The sequence below is a fragment of the Aptenodytes forsteri genome, unplaced genomic scaffold (assembly GCF_000699145.1).
Source record: "Aptenodytes forsteri isolate BGI_AS27 unplaced genomic scaffold, ASM69914v1 Scaffold172, whole genome shotgun sequence".
In the NCBI taxonomy this organism is placed as follows: domain Eukaryota; kingdom Metazoa; phylum Chordata; class Aves; order Sphenisciformes; family Spheniscidae; genus Aptenodytes; species Aptenodytes forsteri.
This window is the reverse complement of record NW_008795018.1, coordinates 12,089,525-12,108,357: the sequence shown is the minus strand read 5'-3', so window position 1 is coordinate 12,108,357 and position 18,833 is coordinate 12,089,525. Positions and strand designations below refer to the sequence as shown.

At 35.5% G+C, this 18,833-nt stretch overlaps 1 protein-coding gene across 1 annotated transcript; it reads left to right on the top strand.

Annotated features, from left to right (window-relative positions):
- The first annotated feature begins 2,468 nt into the window (after positions 1-2,468).
- DBF4 (DBF4 zinc finger) lies at positions 2,469-16,536 on the top strand. The gene is given in 12 exon segments (XM_009275685.2): positions 2,469-2,644; positions 4,893-5,087; positions 6,286-6,336; positions 6,822-6,891; positions 7,035-7,111; positions 8,607-8,637; positions 8,913-8,955; positions 10,758-10,889; positions 13,539-13,653; positions 13,986-14,110; positions 15,337-15,880; positions 15,882-16,536. Coding segments are annotated over 12 exon segments (2,070 nt in total). The 5' UTR covers positions 2,469-2,473; the 3' UTR covers positions 16,398-16,536.
- Positions 16,537-18,833: the final 2,297 nt, after the last annotated feature.

The following is an 18,833-nucleotide window of genomic DNA, read 5'->3' as shown; positions in this document are numbered from 1 at the left end:
GGGGGGGGGCAACAGCCGCGCTCCGGCTCGGAGCTCGGGGTAGGGGGTGTTCAAGCCTTTCCCACCGTCAGCGGGGTCGCTTTCAGCCGCGGCCTGGTGCCGGTGTCGCCTTCCTGGCTCTCGTTGAGAGCCCCCGCAGTCAGCCTGGTGCTGGGTTTGGGCCTCTTGCCTCTGTCAGGCTAGCGGGTAAGCATGCCTTGGGCTAGCTTTATTAGGGGTGGACAGCTGAAATAACCTTTGCGTGGTTTGGGCACTTAAACGTAAAAGTGTGTAACTGAAAAGGTAGCTAGCTAACTTGCTCTGTTCATCTACAAGATGCTTGCAGTGCAAAGAAGCTAGTAGCTATGTTGAAATTCGCTAGGCCACTGCCGTGCAAACTGCTCCACCCAGGCACATCTTTGCTGGTATCAGGAGCATGCATGGAAGGCCTCCTCAGTACGTTAGGCCCAGGGTATTAAAATGCAGTTGCTTTATGAGAGAGACTCTTTACTGTTATTGCAGTACTGCTAACTCACTCCAAATTTTTTTATTATCCCTAAGAAGTTTAATATGTATTTTCCGATATTCATTCTGGTATTTAGTGTGTTAATTTTTGAGCTGCCCTGGCCATCACATGTGTGTGCTGGGTATAACACCATATTTGGTCCCTGGTCATCTATGGAATTTCACTTGCACACCTGCTTATCATCCATCTTTTCTGTTTAGATTCTGAATAAGTTACACTATCATAAGCCTTCCCATTTTCCTATTTCTCTAATTCTTTTGGTCTCCCAGATTCTACAAAGCTGATTGCTGTTCCTGCTTCACTTACGTGTGTTCATAACCATTACTTACAGAATCTTGCAGCATGAGTGGTGGTTCTGCTCCCTCTCCCATCTAAGACCATTTCAGGGAGGGAGAGAATACATAACAGAGGGACCGTTTTGCATATTGGCTTTTTGTCTCCAGAAGAGGCCTGCTTACTTCCTGCAGCAGCCCTCATTGTCTGTTTTGAGCTTCTCCAGAAGAGGAGCAACTGGGAGTAGGGTGTCAGTCAGTGGGGGAGAAAAGACAGTGTAAAACTAATGATGTGCAAGTCTTGGATGATTCTGTCTCTGTCATTGGTTGTAAATGGATTCCTGTGGAAGTATGTAAGAACAGAGAAGGTATAATTACTTTCACCTAATAATATTATTCTGGTTTCCAGCTATGTTTAGCTACAGGGACTTCATGGGTTGCATGTCACTTCTGTGCATTTAGGACCCCTCAAAGTATTCCTCTTCCTTGTACTTATGCAGCCTCCCCTAGAAATCGCATCTTAGTATCGACAACATTCTTTGGCAGCAAGCTACACAGGGTTGCCCTGTTGCATAGAGAACCAATTCCTGTTTTTCATTTTGTACCTCACTCCTAGTTTTGTTTGGTGCCCTGTAGCTTTTCTACTGGAATAGGCTGTTTAGCCGTTCTCTCTGTTTTTCTTGATTTTGTGTATCTGTATTCTTTTTCCCCTAAATAATTTACCTTACAGACTGATGAAGTCTTAATGTACAAGGTCATTCTTCATGCCTTTGATCATCCTTGTTACTCTTTTGCAGGCTGTAAAGATGTGGCCGAGTCCTGTATTTATGAAGTAGCATAATAAAATTACCATTTTCTTTTCTGTTTTTTAGCAATTTCTAATTTTTTTCTTTTTTGATTGCTACTCAGTATTGAGCTGATGTTCTCATAGAACTCTACGACACTCCAAGATTTCCCTTGAGAAATGAGGCTTATTTCTCACGCAGACTGAATTTTTTTTTTATTTGCTTATTTAAGTGTCTAGTCTAACAGTTAGGCCTGCGTGGATAGCTCTGTGTTGAGCATCAGGAAAGTTCATCAGCACAGTCTAATTGCTGTATGTGGTTTCTTAGTTTTAGAGTAAAATTCATTGTGACAGAAAGAATGGTCATAACTAGAATGGTTCTGAACTTTAAGCTTAGTTTTCGTGCATCTCAGACGGGTGCTCAAAATTCAGATAAATAGTAGGATCTAAGTCTTTTTTGGTGTTTCAGTTACTTTTGACCGTTTTTTGTTCTAATGAGTCTATATGAATCCTTTTTGTTTCAGATGAGTAAGAGAGATTCTGTTCTGAAATGGTGTTCTTGTGATTCTCAGTGACTGTGCAAGTAGTGTATGTATTGTGGTACAGAGATAGCAAATACTTGCCAAACTGGGTGAGAAAATTTATGGCATTGTATAGTGATGAAATAAAAAGTCCATTTTAGGATATGATTTTTAAGAAGAAACTTTTAAGGGCTATATGTGGTGGTATTATTAATGTCTTATTTTTGACATGTATAACATACAGCTATTTTTTAAAAGTCCTATATTGCATGGAAGCTTGCCTTGTCCACTTCCATAATTTAGGAATTTTCCTTTTTGAAAAGAAAAAAATAAACACAGTTCCTAAAACACAGTCCTGTTTAAATTCCCTTTTCTTTTTGCAGCAGATGGAATGCAAGCAAAAACAGAAAAGATAAGATCTTCTCTGAAGAATGTGAAAAAAGATACAGGAAAACCAGAGAAACTTAAATACAAGCCACTCACTGGGAAGGTGTTTTACCTTGATATTCCATCAAATGTGATATCTGAAAAAATAGGAAAGGACCTCAAAGAGCTAGGAGGGGTAAGTTAATGAGCAGAGAACTTTATGAAACTAGAAGAAAATCTGCACATGTGGAATGCCTTTTCCATGTTCTTTGTGACTGCATTTTAATGTTATTTGTATTTTATATGTGATGGGATTTTATTTTTTTACATTTGTCTTTATGTTTAATCGAACAATTAGCTTATCAACAAATTATTTTGTCATTTTTTGCTAGAAGCTACTTTGCTAATTGCAACAAAAGTGTTTATTATAAAGGTTTGTTTTCAGTTAATTATTCATTTGCTTAAAATTTTATCAAAATTTAGTAAGTTTCGTTGTTTGAGGTGATTTTTTTTCTGCTGCTTCTGGCTATATTGACACGTTTACATGTTACAACTAAAGTTTTTCAGCTGAACCTGAAAGTGATTAGAGAAAGTGTTTTGCATATGCTTACTGAAGTTACTAACTTTTAGTAAGTACTTTCTGCACAGAGTGTATTAATGAGTATTTTTTAATACTCTTATTTAAATCATAAATTTTATAAGCATCTTAATACTTTTTTCCTAATTCTTCTTCTGTACGAAAGAAACGCTTTGATACAAGCAAGTACAGGATATCATAGTAACACACAAGCAATGCAACTGCTTAGTCCACTTTAAACTTAAATATTTTGAATTAGTGTAGAGGAATCTTGGCAGTTAAAGTATTAAACACCCTTTAACCACAGAAGCAAAAGGGATCTGCTTAAATTGCTAGCTATTCTGAACGTTGCTTTGGCAATACTTATTTGACCTCAGAGGACCACTGAGCAGTTTTATGAAATTGATGCTTGTAAATCAAGATGCAGTCTGAAATTATAGTAAAGGCAAGGAATAGCAATAATGGGTTTCAAGTTAAATGCATCTCTCTACGTTTAGCATTAAATGAGTGCGTGCTATCTTTTGCCTTTCTCTCTAAAACAGAATTTTAGGAATTCGTATGTGAAAGGTAAGGTTGCAAATCAAAGACTGAAAAGGAAGCTTTTCTGTTTTATTCTGAGGAGTATATGCCTAAACCTGAGGTGCACCCTCAAGATCAACTACCACATGTTTCATTGTTACTTGTGTGGAGTGCGCTCAAAAGTGCCTCTCTCTGTATGTCCCATTTCTGTAAAAGGTACGTAGAGCAGAATTGAAAGGCACCGTTTCAGGCTTGCTGCCTGTGCTATTTGTGCTTTCCATACTGATTAGTTGGAGAAGAGGAAAATATTTTAAGCAACATAAACTGGCAAGAAATAACAAGGCAAATAGAGCTGATAATCACACAACAGTTGGTAACAAAAGACTGAAGGAGCAAAATGGAAGAGAATAAGCATAGGATAACCACATATTTTTTCTTGCTGAGTGTGAAAATATTATGAATCTACTTAAGTCTTCTACATTTTTGAGAAGTATTATGAATACTGCAGGTTTGAAACATGGTAACTATCCTGAAATTTTAATTTTTCTGCTGGTTCTAAATTCAATGAATTTATCGCTTCTTGCAAACCGTAAATTACATTTGCATACACATTCCTTTAAGTTTAGCTGAACACTTTTATGTAGTTTCTGTTACATAAAATTATATAAACAGTGATTTTCCTTGAATGAAGTATTATGAATACTGCAGGTTTGAAACATGGTAACTATCCTGAAATTTTAATTTTTCTGCTGGTTCTAAATTCAATGAATTTATCGCTTCTTGCAAACCGTAAATTACATTTGCATACACATTCCTTTAAGTTTAGCTGAACACTTTTATGTAGTTTCTGTTACATAAAATTATATAAACAGTGATTTTCCTTGAATTATTCTGTTGTTTCTTAATGCAGTGTTTGAATTCTTCTATTTGGAAAGTATTACAGCTAGATAGTTCAAAGAATGATAATCAAAACAAAGCAAAGCTCTTTTGATAGAGATTACAAACTTGAATTATTCTGTTGTTTCTTAATGCAGTGTTTGAATTCTTCTATTTGGAAAGTATTACAGCTAGATAGTTCAAAGAATGATAATCAAAACAAAGCAAAGCTCTTTTGATAGAGATTACAAAATAAAGAAATTGAAATTAGAATTTGTGACTGGTAAGACGCTACTACAGCTCAATTGTAATTGTCATCCAGATCTTTAGAAAATATCTTCTCGTTAATTCAGTGTTTTTGAACTTGATTATTCTAGAAGTTTTGTCACTTTAAAGAAAAGTTTGCAATGTGAAATTGAGTTACTGATTTATTGTCCTGAAATAATTACTTGCTTTATATCTTTATATTTAGAGAGTGGAGAGTTTTCTTAGTAAAGATATCAGCTATCTGGTGTCTAATAAAAAGGAGGCAAAATTTGCACCAACTCTTGGTCAGATTTCTCCTGTTCCTAGCCCAGAATCTGCACGCAATGGAGGAAATAGTTCACCTCATCCTAGCAGCCGAAAAGATCGACGTGACGGAAGTTCGTTTAAGATAGTAGATACAGTAAGTTTCTTAGTAATACTGCAAATGGGTACAACCCATGGGATATGCTCTTACAATTTCTCTCCTATTTTGTTTCCTAAAGATGGCAACAGTTCCTTGGGTGAATAAGGGGTGGTTTGTTTTTTGTTGGGGTTTTTTTTTTTTGACAAGTCAAACATACTTTTAAACTAGATCAGTCAAACTTGTTAAACTTAACTAACTCAAACTAATTAAGCAAAGTTTCAAAAACTAATTAAAAAAGGAGCCTTTTCTGCAAATAAGCAGACTACACTAAGATCTTTTCTTATAGTATGCCTGACATAATTAAACATTGATATTGTTACGTTTGACAGCTGGATCAATATGGATAGGCTTGTGATGGCATCCAATGGTTCCGGTCTCTTTAGCAGCACAGCCTGTTAATATCTGGCTGCTGTGATGTTGTTAATGCAGATATCTACAGAAGTACTCTTTGATAGTAGTTCCAGGAAATAATTAAAATCGAACATTACGAATATTAGGTTTTTTCTGAGCTCTTTCTTAGAGGAGCAAGTTAATTGCCACAGTTAGTATCTGAATTTGTGCAGGTTTACGTGAAGTTTCTTACATGGGCAAGTCTTGCGTCCTTTCAAAATACAGTTGGAAACAATTAGCTGTATTATATACATGGTACTTATTTAGAAACGTGACTGTGAGTCAGTCTGTGGCTGGTCTTTGCATTGCATAGGTGAGATCACCTCATTTTGCAAATAACCTGGATAGGTAAAGGCATGCTCATTATGAATAAACAGCATACAGTACAAAAGGAGATGCACTGGTGATAGAAAAGATGGGGATAAGATGGATTATGATTATATTCATGGCTGTTAGCTTAATTTGGCACAAGTCCAGCTGATGAAACCTCATCTTCTGGCGTGTGCCACTGGCTGCTTATTCCCACCATCTGTGTTGTTCCAGCATTAACATTGCTTCAGCCATGCAGTGACCTGCTTTGGCTGAAAACAATTACTTGTTGGGTTTTTTTTTTTTCTATTCAGACTGTATCAACCATAACCTTGTGGGGAAGATGTGAATTAATGAAAAATAGCAGTACAGTGAACAAAAGGAGGCTGTCATAGCTAAACTACGTATTTGTAAGCAACAATGTAAATTGCCTTACCTTTTGGTTTTTTTGAAATGAGTTCTAACTTGCTACAAATGTGCTTCTGTCTTAATATAGGTACGTATGAGCAGAGGAAAATCCTTAGTTGAAAAAGCAATCAAAGAGCAGGTAAGCCAAGTAATCAATGAATTCGTGCTTGAGAAACTGGTTTTGCTCTTCTAGAAAACAAGCAGTAGTAAGAGTGGTCTTAGTGGTCTAAGAGAGAACTCCCTCATGGAACGCTCAGGCAGAAGTCGAGGGATTGTCCTAAGTAAAACTGTCAGGTCATGCTTTCTGGGTACTTCCTGAAGAATTGAAAGTCTGTGGAGTCTTATGATCAGTATTATAATTTATCAGGATTGCTGATATAGCTAGCATTTGTGATAATAGAGAACAGTTCTGGTTTTATGAAAGGTTAAATATAATCTTTTGATGGTGAAGTGCTGTGACACGGAGATTGAAAAGTCAGTTGAGGAGAGCGATAGTCTTTTGGCAAGAAGCAAAGCATCTGTACTTTGATATCGGCTTTCATATTACATGTAATGTATTTGTAATTATTTTACATAATCTGCTATATATTGCTTAAAATTATTAATATAATTTATTGTTTGCAGGACTTAATCCCCTCTGGTAGTATACTATCCAATGCTTTGAGTTGGGGTGTGAAGATACTTCATATTGATGGTAAATGTTTTTGTTTGATGAAGCCTAATTTGATCTTGTAACATTGATTTTATTATTCTTTTGTTGAATTGAAAATATTAAAAATGACAAATTACTTCAGACATACAAAAATAGCGCAGTATAATTCTCCCTCTTTTTGCCAGATGTTAAGAATTACATTGAACAAAAGAAAAAGGAGCTCTACTTAATCAAAAGAGCAGGCAGTTCTTTTAAAGATGTGGTAAGTGGCTCTTTGAAAGAAATGCCATTTGTTTCATTAACTGTGAAAACACAGGTGTACTAAATACTAACTACTGTGAAGCTTACAGATTTTATTTTAATAAAGTCTTGCTCATGTTCAGTTTTTCAGACCAATATGTTTTATGAATTGATATTTAAAAACTTTCTTTGAAAAATATAAAGTATTAGCTATACATCTCAGCATTATTCAAAAATAAATTCCATAGTAGCATTGATTAAATAATGTGTAGACCTTTGCTCTTGCAAAGGATATCTAAGAATCAGAAGTACTGAACTGTCTGAAACTTCCATTCTGCCTCCATTCTCCCTGCCTCAAAAATAATAAATAATAAAAAAAAAATTGCGGCTTGGTTTTAGTATGATGTAGATTGTAGTCAAGTTGCCCTATATAATTTTCCCTATGACACAGTGATTAGAAACCCCTTCCTTTTGATGGACCATTTTGAAGAATCACAGTTATGTTTCCTGAAGAAGCTGTCTCTAGGGAATCTGTCAGTTGCTCAACTCTGCATCTTTTCCTTCCCAGTATTTTAAAGAACTAGCATAAAGCATCTTTGAGCTATTCTGCCAATAATGTGCAGTTGGCATGTGAAAATCCTGATTTCTCCAGATTTTAGTGTATGATGTACTGAGACACTGAAACTGTTTTAGCTGCTTGTGCGCTCCATCTGCAGTTGCTCTGTAATTTAAATTACACACTCGAAGTTGTACAATTATCTAGTCTAGGCAGGGGTCTGTGATAAGTAAATGGAAACATACCATCTAGTATATGTTATGTTGTTTTGGAATGCAATATTAGCTAATTATTGAGGCCATGTGAAATCCTCTGCTAAATCATCAGTGTATCATGTTCATGGATAGCAGGTTGGGGTTTTTTTGCAAGTACTATAAACTAGGAGTTTGTACCTTTACCAGAATCAATTACAGCTAACGGCTGATGCTTGAATGGAGACTTTACTCTTTTCTCTTTTAATCTTTGTTGCTAAAAAAAAAAAACCCAAACCAACCTGTGTAAATCCATTCAAATGAGAAGAATTGTTTTAATTGGAGAATGTTGCTATCTGCAGTTTTTGGTGGCATTTTACAGCTTGTAGTTAGTTAGCATTTATAAAGTGTTGTAAAAATGTTATCCGTATTTAAGAATCAACTTTCAACCATGGCAAGGTATTTTGGTGGAGGAGAGAGAGTAAGTGAATAAATTTACCTGTGTGGGTTTTTTGTTTATAAATAAATTGAAACGTCTCAAGGAGAACACTTTTTTTTGCAGTGTCGAAATAAATATTTCTTTGAGAAACATGTCACCATATTTCTGAAGTACTAATGAGCTTAGTTTCCCTCAAAATTTATCACGATTGTGTATACAGTCATGATTAATACAGGGAGACCCTCATAACTTAAAATTACCTACAGCTAAATCTTTAATAAAACGCAGAATAATATTCACAGGGATTTTATAACTTCTCTTTTTTCAATAGGAAAAACAAGTTACTGCTCCAAAGTCAAGAAGTAAGTATGTCAGTATTTGTAGAGTTTTTTGTTTTGTCTTATATTCTGAATGCTTAAAAATGTACTATAGTTCTCATCTGGTCAAGTGTGCTGCCGTATTCTAATTTGCATGTCTAAGAAAAGCATGTAGAAAAAGTTCATGGAAATCAAGTTTGTCAAAACATGTACATAATGAGTTCTAAAACAATGTCTGCTTATTTATTCAGCTACTGGAGTAACTTGCTGAATGAAGAAAACTATTTCTCTCTTAATTTTCTTTTCTCCCCCATGAGCAGGTAGACTGAAAAATCCATTTGTCAAGGTGGAAGATAGAAGTCAGTAAGTGTTCTCTTCATGCATTCAATAATGCGGTTCTTAAACTGAGTAATTCAGAAACGTTTAGTATGCCTTGAGGAAGTGGCCTTCAGATTTCAATTTCCTTCAACTTCCTGACTTTAGATGCCAGGCATACTGTCCTCTTACAATAAGATAAAAAATTTTCATCTCTGCATGCTCTGGGTAGGTATCTGTGGTTAGCCACTGAATGAGATTGAGCAGGCAGTAGTATAGTAGGGAATATTTGCAATAGGTAACGGAACTAGAAAGTTAACATGTAGCTCCAGTTTGTAGACCATGAGAGTGGGTTCTTTGGGTTGCTTTTTGCCAAGGGCCATATGAATGAAAAGGAAACCTGGAAGCTTGGAACTTTGACATCTCTTCTTAGATGTCTTCTTCAAATCCTATAGCCCAAAAGGCCAATAAAACTTTGTATACTAAATTCCAGTCCTGTAGTCCCAACTCAATAACATTCATCTCCTGCAGAGTCTGTTTAGATGTAAGGAAAGGGAAGTTGTAGTTAAAATCATCCCTTGAAATTAGATTTAATTTCCTGTTCAATCATTTCTTTTTAAAAGGGGAAAAAAGCTATTAATCTGATTTCAATATCCACAGTAGCATGAAATCTGATATTTTCAGCCTTTAAAATTTTCACATCTTTCTGGTCCTGTAATTGATCAGACCTGGTTGTGCAAGGAAATACCAGTCTGCCGGAAGTTGAGAGAACGATGAATTATAAAAAAATGCAGTTCTGCACGGCATGTTTTGCACCTTTATATTCTTAACTAACTTCTGCCTTATGATGATGTTTATAAGCTCCAAATTCTTTGACCTGATTTCTTTGACACTTTCCTGAATTAAAGAGAGATCTAAACCTGGTCTTACACTGAGTTGGTGTAATAGATATGAGGGACATGAGGATAGTGGGGAGAATTGGACAAATACAGTTATAAGTACAAGAAATTTGTATATAAATATGTGTGAATTTGACTTCTGAATGTAGCTGTGTACCAAACACCTGAAACACTTTTAAATGTCTATGTAACATCAACAATGTTTTTTAATGTTTAAATGTTGATGCAACATAAGTAACAGTTCAGAAGCAGAACAAGATGCTTAGCTGTCCCTGTTATGCAGACTTGCTCTTTTTCTTCTGCCTGGGTAGCTTATAATAGTAATGTGGGGAAAAAAATCAGACTGAACTGTGGCATCAGTATTACAGTCAAATGATGCAGTATGTGTACTTTTGGTATGCCCTATTTTAAACATTTTTTTTATAGATTCAGAGCAATGGTACAGTTGCTAGTTCTGATATCTTTCTAAGTACAATGCTGTACAGGAAAATTATCTTTCTGGAAAATGAGGTGGTCAGATTTTATATTTTGAATGGTGAATTGATTAAAATTTGCCAAAAAGGAAGAAGATGGTAAAATGGAAAAAAAAAATTAATATGTTGGATGTTAGGAACTGCTATAGCTACTTCTCAGGAACACAGATGCACCGTCGTCCAAATTGTTCTTAGTTGTATTGGTTACCCGATTCTCAACAATAAATAGGCATGAAAGCCATGCCCCAGGGAATGTGTAAGACAGCTATGGAAACTCAAGGCAAATCTATTTTGAGAAAGTATCAAGTTTATAGGAAGGAAGGAATGACTTATTCGATGGTATTTATCTGTTTAGCATTCTGTGTACATTATATGTAAGAGAGAAACACTTCAAGATTTTTGACCTGATTGTAATTTGTGCTATGAACTCCTTTCTCCATTTCTGGTGGTTCTAATGCACTCGTTTTGTCTAATACAGCCACTACCGACCATTTTATCTGCAGTTACCCAGTTTTCCATTCCTGAACTACTGTGTTCCAAAACCATATAGTCCGTTTGAGGTGGATAAGAAGCATCCTTCTGGTCAAAAGCAAACTCAGTCTAAGCAAAGGTTTGTTGAAAACTTGTTATTGAGGTGTGGATAGAGGAAAGGGCGGTTCTCTAAAATAATTCTAAAGTAATTGTTTTCTAAAATAAATGCTCTGCTTCTAATCTTGTGTGATATTTAATACTAATAGCCACATCCCAGCTGATGTATTTGCTGCACTGTAACTGTTGGTGTCTGTCTATCTTTCTGTATCCTCTTTATCCTGTCTTTAGTCCTTTTTTTGGGCATACAGATGCATACATCCAAAAATGTGGCCTTCTCCTATCACTATGGGTCAGCATAAGATATTTTTTTTCCTTTCTGCCACTGGTTTCTTCTTTGTCCTCATCTTGGATGCCATCCAGTAAGTATTTTACAGGAAGTGGATTTCTTAAGACTTCTTTTGATATTTGTCAGTATAATGCTAAAGTAGGCAGTTAAAAATTTTTACAACAGTGATATTCAGTCATAGTGCAAAATCATTGTTGATAAAGAGTGCACACTGTTGATAACGTCTAATTTATAAAAACTAGACTCTGCAAATACTGCTTCAACTCTTCAGAGATGAAAAGTGGATGCCAACTGCCCGTAGAATTGCAGTTGGTCTTGCAGCAAGTGTTTATGATACATTTTGGATTTTAGGCTCTATTTGAGCACTCCAGATGCAGTTGGGACTTCTGGTAAATCAATTGCATGATTTGAAACTACTTAGGAGTCCTAATTATCTGGTTTTATGGTGAATCAGACTATTGTTTTGAATTTCTTCTACCTAGCATATCTGGAGTATTGGTTCTTTCATTGACTTCTAAAATTGGTTTGCGTGAGATATCTTTTGTGAGACTAAAGATACTTAGGTGAAAGGTAGCTTTGCTATGTGTGGAACTTTCTGTATCTAGTAACTTTTGCTGCTTTTCTGTCCTCAGGGTTTAAGACTTACTTAGGTTTGGTACTTGTTTTCTTTATAAAATAGCTTATCCACTGTTCAGGTTCTGTCCAGTCTTCACCATTATTGTATTGCTGGAGGTTTTCAGCTGATGTTGCCATGATGAATTTTATTTATTTTTTTTTATTTGTTTGGGTTTTTTAATTGCAATGAATGTAGCAGTATAAAAAACCAAAGCAACTATAATACAGTGGTAACCTTTGCAATAATAAGGTAATTTCTCATGGTGTCTCTTTAGAGGGGGTTAGAAAGGCCCATTATTTTTAAAGCATTTAATGAAAAGAATATTGCCTTTTTTTTTTTCTATGGATTAAGGAATATGATATATTAAAAATTTCAGGAGTTATGTTTGAATGAATATTCTTATTTAATCTTTCAGGTTGGCACATGCCAAAGGGATATTTAGGTGGGAGATTATTTCATACTCAGCAGGTAAATGTGAGGCATGTCAGTTTCAGGAGAGAGAAAGGGGAGCGCTGGCCTGTTTTATCTTTATCTGGGAGAAAAGCTTGTTGAAACTAAGTTGTCAATTCTGCTTGCTTCTGCATCAGGCAAGACCTGCAGACGTTATTCAATCTTCAGATGATAAATGCTGTTGCTTATATCCTGCTTTACTGGTTCTCTGATTTTTACAGATCTGAAGAGGGAAGATGAAAAGGCTAGTGCAATAGTAAAAATACACAGTTAGGTGGAGCCTGTCCTGTGGAACCCAGCAAATGCTGGGGCAGGTGTTACCAATTTAGACTTCTTGATTGAAAGAGATTGTTGAAAGCAGTGTACACTTACTGTGCTGAGCAATGCATTGCTATGCTTTCTAAGTTAGAGATTTTTCAGGACAGGTTTTTTGATGTAAGGTCCTGAGCCTACATCTATGCAGATACTGGTAAAGTCTGTTGGAATGATTTTTGGCTGAACAGGGAGATGGCGCTATTCCTCTGAAGTAAAAGGGAAGTAGAGATTGATGGTTCTGCTTTACCGCTAGCATATCATCCTTAGGTGGTTTAATAGTGAATTGCAGCAAACAGTAGCTCTCCCCAGATGAGGACCCTGAAGGTCATGGAGCAGCTATTGAAAACCTCTTTGTGTTTTAATCTCTAGAAAGAACTTGAGGTTCATTTCCTTGTATTTCCACTTAGCCTGTACCTAGAAAAACAGGACAAAATGGCATTTGGTCAGCATATTCAAAAGCTACATATAACCAACAAATATGACTGTTGTTTACTTTTACCAAAGAATGAGAGTTCATCTGTTAGACCAAGTGTTTTTGCTGCGTGTTTTCTTGGCATCAAAAATACTGACAGTCAATGAGATGTTAGAAGACTTTTTTCTTTTTTTTCTAGTTTTGACTTTATCAAACCTTTTATCAGCTATGCACAGAGATTTCAATATGTCCTTTGGTTTGTCAAGTGAGGTTTTTTTGTTTAGCGATTTTGTGTTGTTTATTCTGAGTCAGGGATAGTAGTACATCTGTACTAACCTGGATGTTTTATGCTTACATTTAGTTCCACTGGGTCTGCCTGTCTTGTTGCAGTAAATCTTTTTTTTAATTAATGCATAATTTTTCTCTTTGTTTTTCCGAAGCATTGACTAACATAATATAAATAGATTGAGGGGAAATAGAGTTGGTTTTTTTTCCAGTTAAGGAAATAAGAATGAACATAACTGTGAGAGGCAAGTCTAGAGCTCAGCTCCATATTTGAGACTCATTAATACATCTTTTCTGTTAACAGAAACAAAATAAATAGTGACAAGGACTGTGGAACTCCTGTTCAGCTCCTTCAGAAGGACAAAAAAAAGAGAGGATATTGTGAATGTTGTGGGAAGAAATACGAAGATCTGCAAACAGTATGTGAAATGTCAAGTATATGCTTTGATACAGTCATATTTCTTAAGTGTGGTATCAACAATGGTTTCTACTTGCTAGTTTAATGTATTTTTTATTTTAAAATATTTCTGAATGTATCTCCTAAAAAGCAGCAAGTGGGTATTTTTTTCCCTTGTAGGTTTTAATTCTTGATTGCTGCCTCTATGTATGGTAGCTGAAGGCACTAATAGTTCATGTCTCAGACACTGGTAATAAATTAATGATATTTACTTACTGCTCCATATCATACTGTTGACTTGTATGTTCATGTCTGTAGTATTAGATTTGTTTCATGTTTTTTCTTTAATTGCAGCATCTTGAAAGTGAACAGCACCGAAATTTTGCACAAAGCACACAGTATCAAGTTGTTGATGATATAATCTCAAAGTTTGTTTATGAGTTTGTTGAATACAAAGATGATGCAAAAAAAATGAAAAGGTAAGTTACCTTTTTACCTAAATTTTAAAGTCTCTGTGAGTTAAGACATTGAACATAAAGATACTTAGTGCTGAAATTCTGGATCTGGTACAGAATAAATTAATATTTTTCAGTCTGAAATAAATCACGGAAATATGCAGTGCAATTGTACCTGGCAAATCAGTTCTATAAAGCAGAAATTGGGGGGGTATTAAAGGTGCAGATGGCATCACAGGAAAATGAGACTGAGACTGAAAGGAATTGCCAGAAGTTGTCCTACCTGTCCTTCGGCTTCAGAAAAGCAAGATTTACTGAACTAAAATATTGCCAACAGATGGACAGGAATGTCTGGACATCTTGCTCTAAAAACTTTCTGATATTCTTAGTAGCCTAAGAACAACAAATTATATCCTCCTCAGTCAATCTGATCTCTTTACCAGTGGAAAAGCTTTTCCTAGTCTAATCTAGATCTTCCTATCTGTACTCTAAGCCTCTTAGGTTCTGTCCTGCCTGTGCTGGACAAAGAAAGCAGATTTTCCTTTCTTCTTTGTAGCTCAAAAGCTTAAACGGGAGAGAGACTTGTTTCATGTCTTGGACTGTAGGCACCAGCGTCTTCATTACTTGGAACAGTAACTCAATTCAAGATTGCTCTGATTTGTTTGCAAATGAGTCAGGAGATAAGGAATCACTTTCTTATTTCTTAAAAAAAAAAAAAAAAAAAATTGAAGAAATAAAGATATTCTTAGTGAAATCAAAGGAAATGCAAATAGAGTCAAACAACTGATACAGTAATGAAGGCAAGCCTTTATTCCTTTTGTGATTTAAAAATACTGAGTGGTTAGGTTTGAAATACGATGTCAAGAAAAGCATATATAATTATGCTAATTCTGTGTATATATATCATAGAATATTTGTAAGTATTTATAGTTACTGTGTTATATTCATTAGCTTCTTTTGTTCTTAATACCACTGTGAATTGAGATTTACTGAAATACTAGATTCCTTCATGTATTTTTAAAACAATTTTATGAGCTGTAGAAATCAATAAGAAAACATCAAATTCAAATATAAGGCACTCTGTTCCTGTAGAAATAGTGTGTTGCAACCCTAAATGTCCTTCCTTTAAATGTAAAAACAAAAATTGCTTTGTCAGTTCAGTTGCTTTTCTAGATTCAGTTGCATATGGAGTTATGTTACCCATGTTTCTTTGAAGTGTTTGTTAATAATTTTAAACAATTTCATTGTAGGACGAAATGTAGTATAGGATATTTTCCTCCTATTATTGGAAAGATAACTAGACCAGATGAGCTGAAACAACGACTGAAAAAGCAACGCATTTCTTTGAAAAGTTACTCGTGGAAGGATATGGCAATACGGGCACTCAAACTGGATCGCCAGCCAGCAGAAGTACAACCGAATTCTGTGTCAATACCTACCCCTATTTCTGGATCTGTCTGCTCAGTTCTTTATTGTCACCTGTCACAACCTTCAGAACTAAAAAGTAAGTTCAGATATAATGATGAAAATATTAAAACTGATGGCTCCTGTGCTGCAAACTTAAGAGAGACTACTGTATCATCAAATTTCATACAACCACCCCCTCAGAAAGATGACAAAGCATACACAGAGAACTTGTCTCGAGCTTATGAGCCATTCAGTAAAGAAATATTGGAACCAGAAGTAAATAAAAAGAATATACAGCATTTTCAGGAAGGCACGTGTACTTTATATTCTCATACTCAAGTTACAGATTTTAGTGAAAAAGACAAAAACCTGTCACAGCACCCTCCCACAGCCAAAACGAAAATTAAATAATGCAGTAGTTCTACCAGCAAAGTGTTTGAAAAAAACAGATGCCAATCCTACGTTTGTCAAGAAACATCGTGATTTATGTGATAATCATCAACAGATGCAGCACAATGTAGTTCTGGAGGCTGAGGTATCTGATACTGCTGTAAACAAAGAACTTAATGAATTGGCTGCCAGCACTGCACATAGTTCACCATCTGGAAAGCTGCGCAGAAAAGTGAAGCTTTACTTGGGAGGAAATAAAAGAGAAACCCGGAAACAGAATATGGAGTTATGCGTAAAGTATACAGATGGACTGTCTGTTTCTGAAGAGAAGAGAAGTTCTTGTAGCTCACCAGTGCAGGCCCTACTGGAATTGTTTCAGACAAGTGAAATAAACTCAGAATTTGGAGGCTTTTCAGGTTCAGCTAGCATAAAAGATACATGGGAAGGGCAGAATACAAAAGTTACATGGTCATTATTTTCCTCTTCATCCTCATCCCCGTTTGTTGGATTTTAATGCTGCTTTATTTAATGTAATGATTTTCAAATAACCTTGCGAATTTAAGGTTTTATTAATGGAAACTTTAATTGCTGTATTATATGTACAGATGGTTTGTATTTTTTAATGCAAAAACTTCTGTATATGTAAATATGAAAAATAAAATTAAGGTGGTGTTTTTTGTTTTTTTTTTCTTAAAAGATACTGCTTTATCACAGCTAGTAAAAGGCTCTGACCCCAGATTTGGGGTTAAATTAATTGCTGGGCAACCAATAAGCATGGTGTAGCTGCACTTGGATAGAATAATCTTCTAAAATCACTGATTGTGGTACGTTCTAAATAACCACACTATAAATAATGGGTTGTTCCATTGTAAATAAGGCAGTCCACTACTTAGGGACAACTGATGTTTTGTGGAGATTGGGTGGCTTCTCTTCCTATTCCTTCTGCTGCTGCTTTATTAGAGGATGGAAAAATAGAAAGTCACTTGCTTTCCTAATATTTCTTCTGCTGAAATTGTCTTGGGGGAACCTACGTAGTCACAAAGAAATAGGATTAAGAAAGCACATATAATATTTTTTGGCTACTCTGACATAATTTATTTTTAGACTAAAACTAGCTGTATTGTGGGTTTCAGCCAATAGGAAAGCAGTAGATGTATACTTTGGTTTTGTTTTGTTTGTTTTTTTTTAAAAACCCAAACACAACAACAAAGCAGCAACAATGATGGCAAAAAACCAGCCAATAGGTTTCTGATTGACTCAGGTAATTTGTTTGATTTTTCTTTCAGAGTAGCCAGCCTGTCTGACTAGCTTACTCAGGGACAAGAGTGAAAGACACAAGTGAGAATTGGGAAGACTTTTTTAATATTTTGAATCTTTACCAGAGCCGATCTCTTTCAGAATTTCCATATCTGTAAATCAGTGCAGGGCATGAGTATAGAATTATGGTGGAGGTAATTGCAAAGCTTTATTAATAAATGTAAGTGCCTTAAGGTCATACGAGAGATCTAAACCAGCAGAAATTACTCTCATTAATTTTTGCATAAATTACTTGTTTGCATTTTTCTCTTGGCTGTTTAGTATTCTCAAACCTACTCTGTCAGTGTTCTTATGGTTAAAGTGCTTTCAGTCGTTGCATACTACTGTCTGTCCTTTCTAGGATATTTTCTGCGAGGGGTAGGTAAAGCTTCTTGGGGTGCAGGAATGGGTGAGGAAAATGACATGAAATTACTTTCCTTTAAAAAGCGTGTGAATTGGAAGCTTAATGATGAAAGTAGCTGCTTAGGGTGTTGCTGTCACCTTAAAGGTGACATTCCTTGTTCCACTATTTATGTAATTGCCTGTACAGTCTGGTAAGAACTGCTTTTGCGCTCTCCATCTTTCTGGTCACTTCTGGCTTGATTTATAGTTTCTTCTGATCTGAATTCACATCAAGAAAATTATATAGAAAGCCATTACAGAAATGAGCAAAATTAACATTTTAAAAAGGAGTTGATCTTGAATATGTATGTCTATATATATTTTGTCTGTAATTTACCAATATAGAGTGGTTTAGGAAGGGGGATTTAAAGTAGAATATGGAAGCAATTACTTTGTTCTTCCTTTTGAGTGATGCTTTAATGATAGAAGGATTGCTCTCTGATTTGACAAATGCAATCTATTTTAGGAACAAGTGTTTGTCCATTTTTCTTGAGAGTTTTTGTTTGGTTTGGTTGGTTTTTGGTTTGTGGGTTTGGTTTTTTGTTTTTGGTGTTTTTTGGGGGGGTTTTTTAGCTTTTGGTTCAGTACTGAAGTAAAGTCTAAGAAAAACTTGCATTTTTCCCTTAACACACTGCAACGATCTGTCAGTAGGTCTCTCTTGCGCATGTCTCCCTCCTCACATCCCCGAGACACATACTCTTCTTGGTCGGTGTGGTGGCCTCCATCAGACTGGAATGTATATGCATGGTTATTTATATACATAAAGATTATTGCAGTAGTTAAATGTTAAGGGGAGAGGTAGTAGACGTTAGTAAATCTACTCATCAGATAACCAATGTGTATGTCTTGTATATTATATGACTAGATGCAGTATTAGAACATGTTAGCTCAATGGGCACTGCAAAGAGGAGATTTAAACACATCGGAATCTGTCTTCAGAATCTTAAGGGAAAAAAATTCAGAGGCTTGTCACTAAAATATGAAGACTGCTCATTGTAATGCAGAACAAGATAGGAGAGTCACTGCTACTGGTTGCAAAAAGCACTTTTAGTCATGATGCAGATTTTGTGTACAGGTGACTGGTCACATTAGTGCGTACCAAAACTCCCCTTTGTATGTAGTATGTTCAGACAGTGTCACAAGCCACGGTAAGCCTATTAACTATTTCTAAAACAGATTCATTCAGCATGTTGTGTGCCATTTTTATGCATTTATTATCTTTCAAGCTTGTTTTTTTTTAAAAAAAAATTTA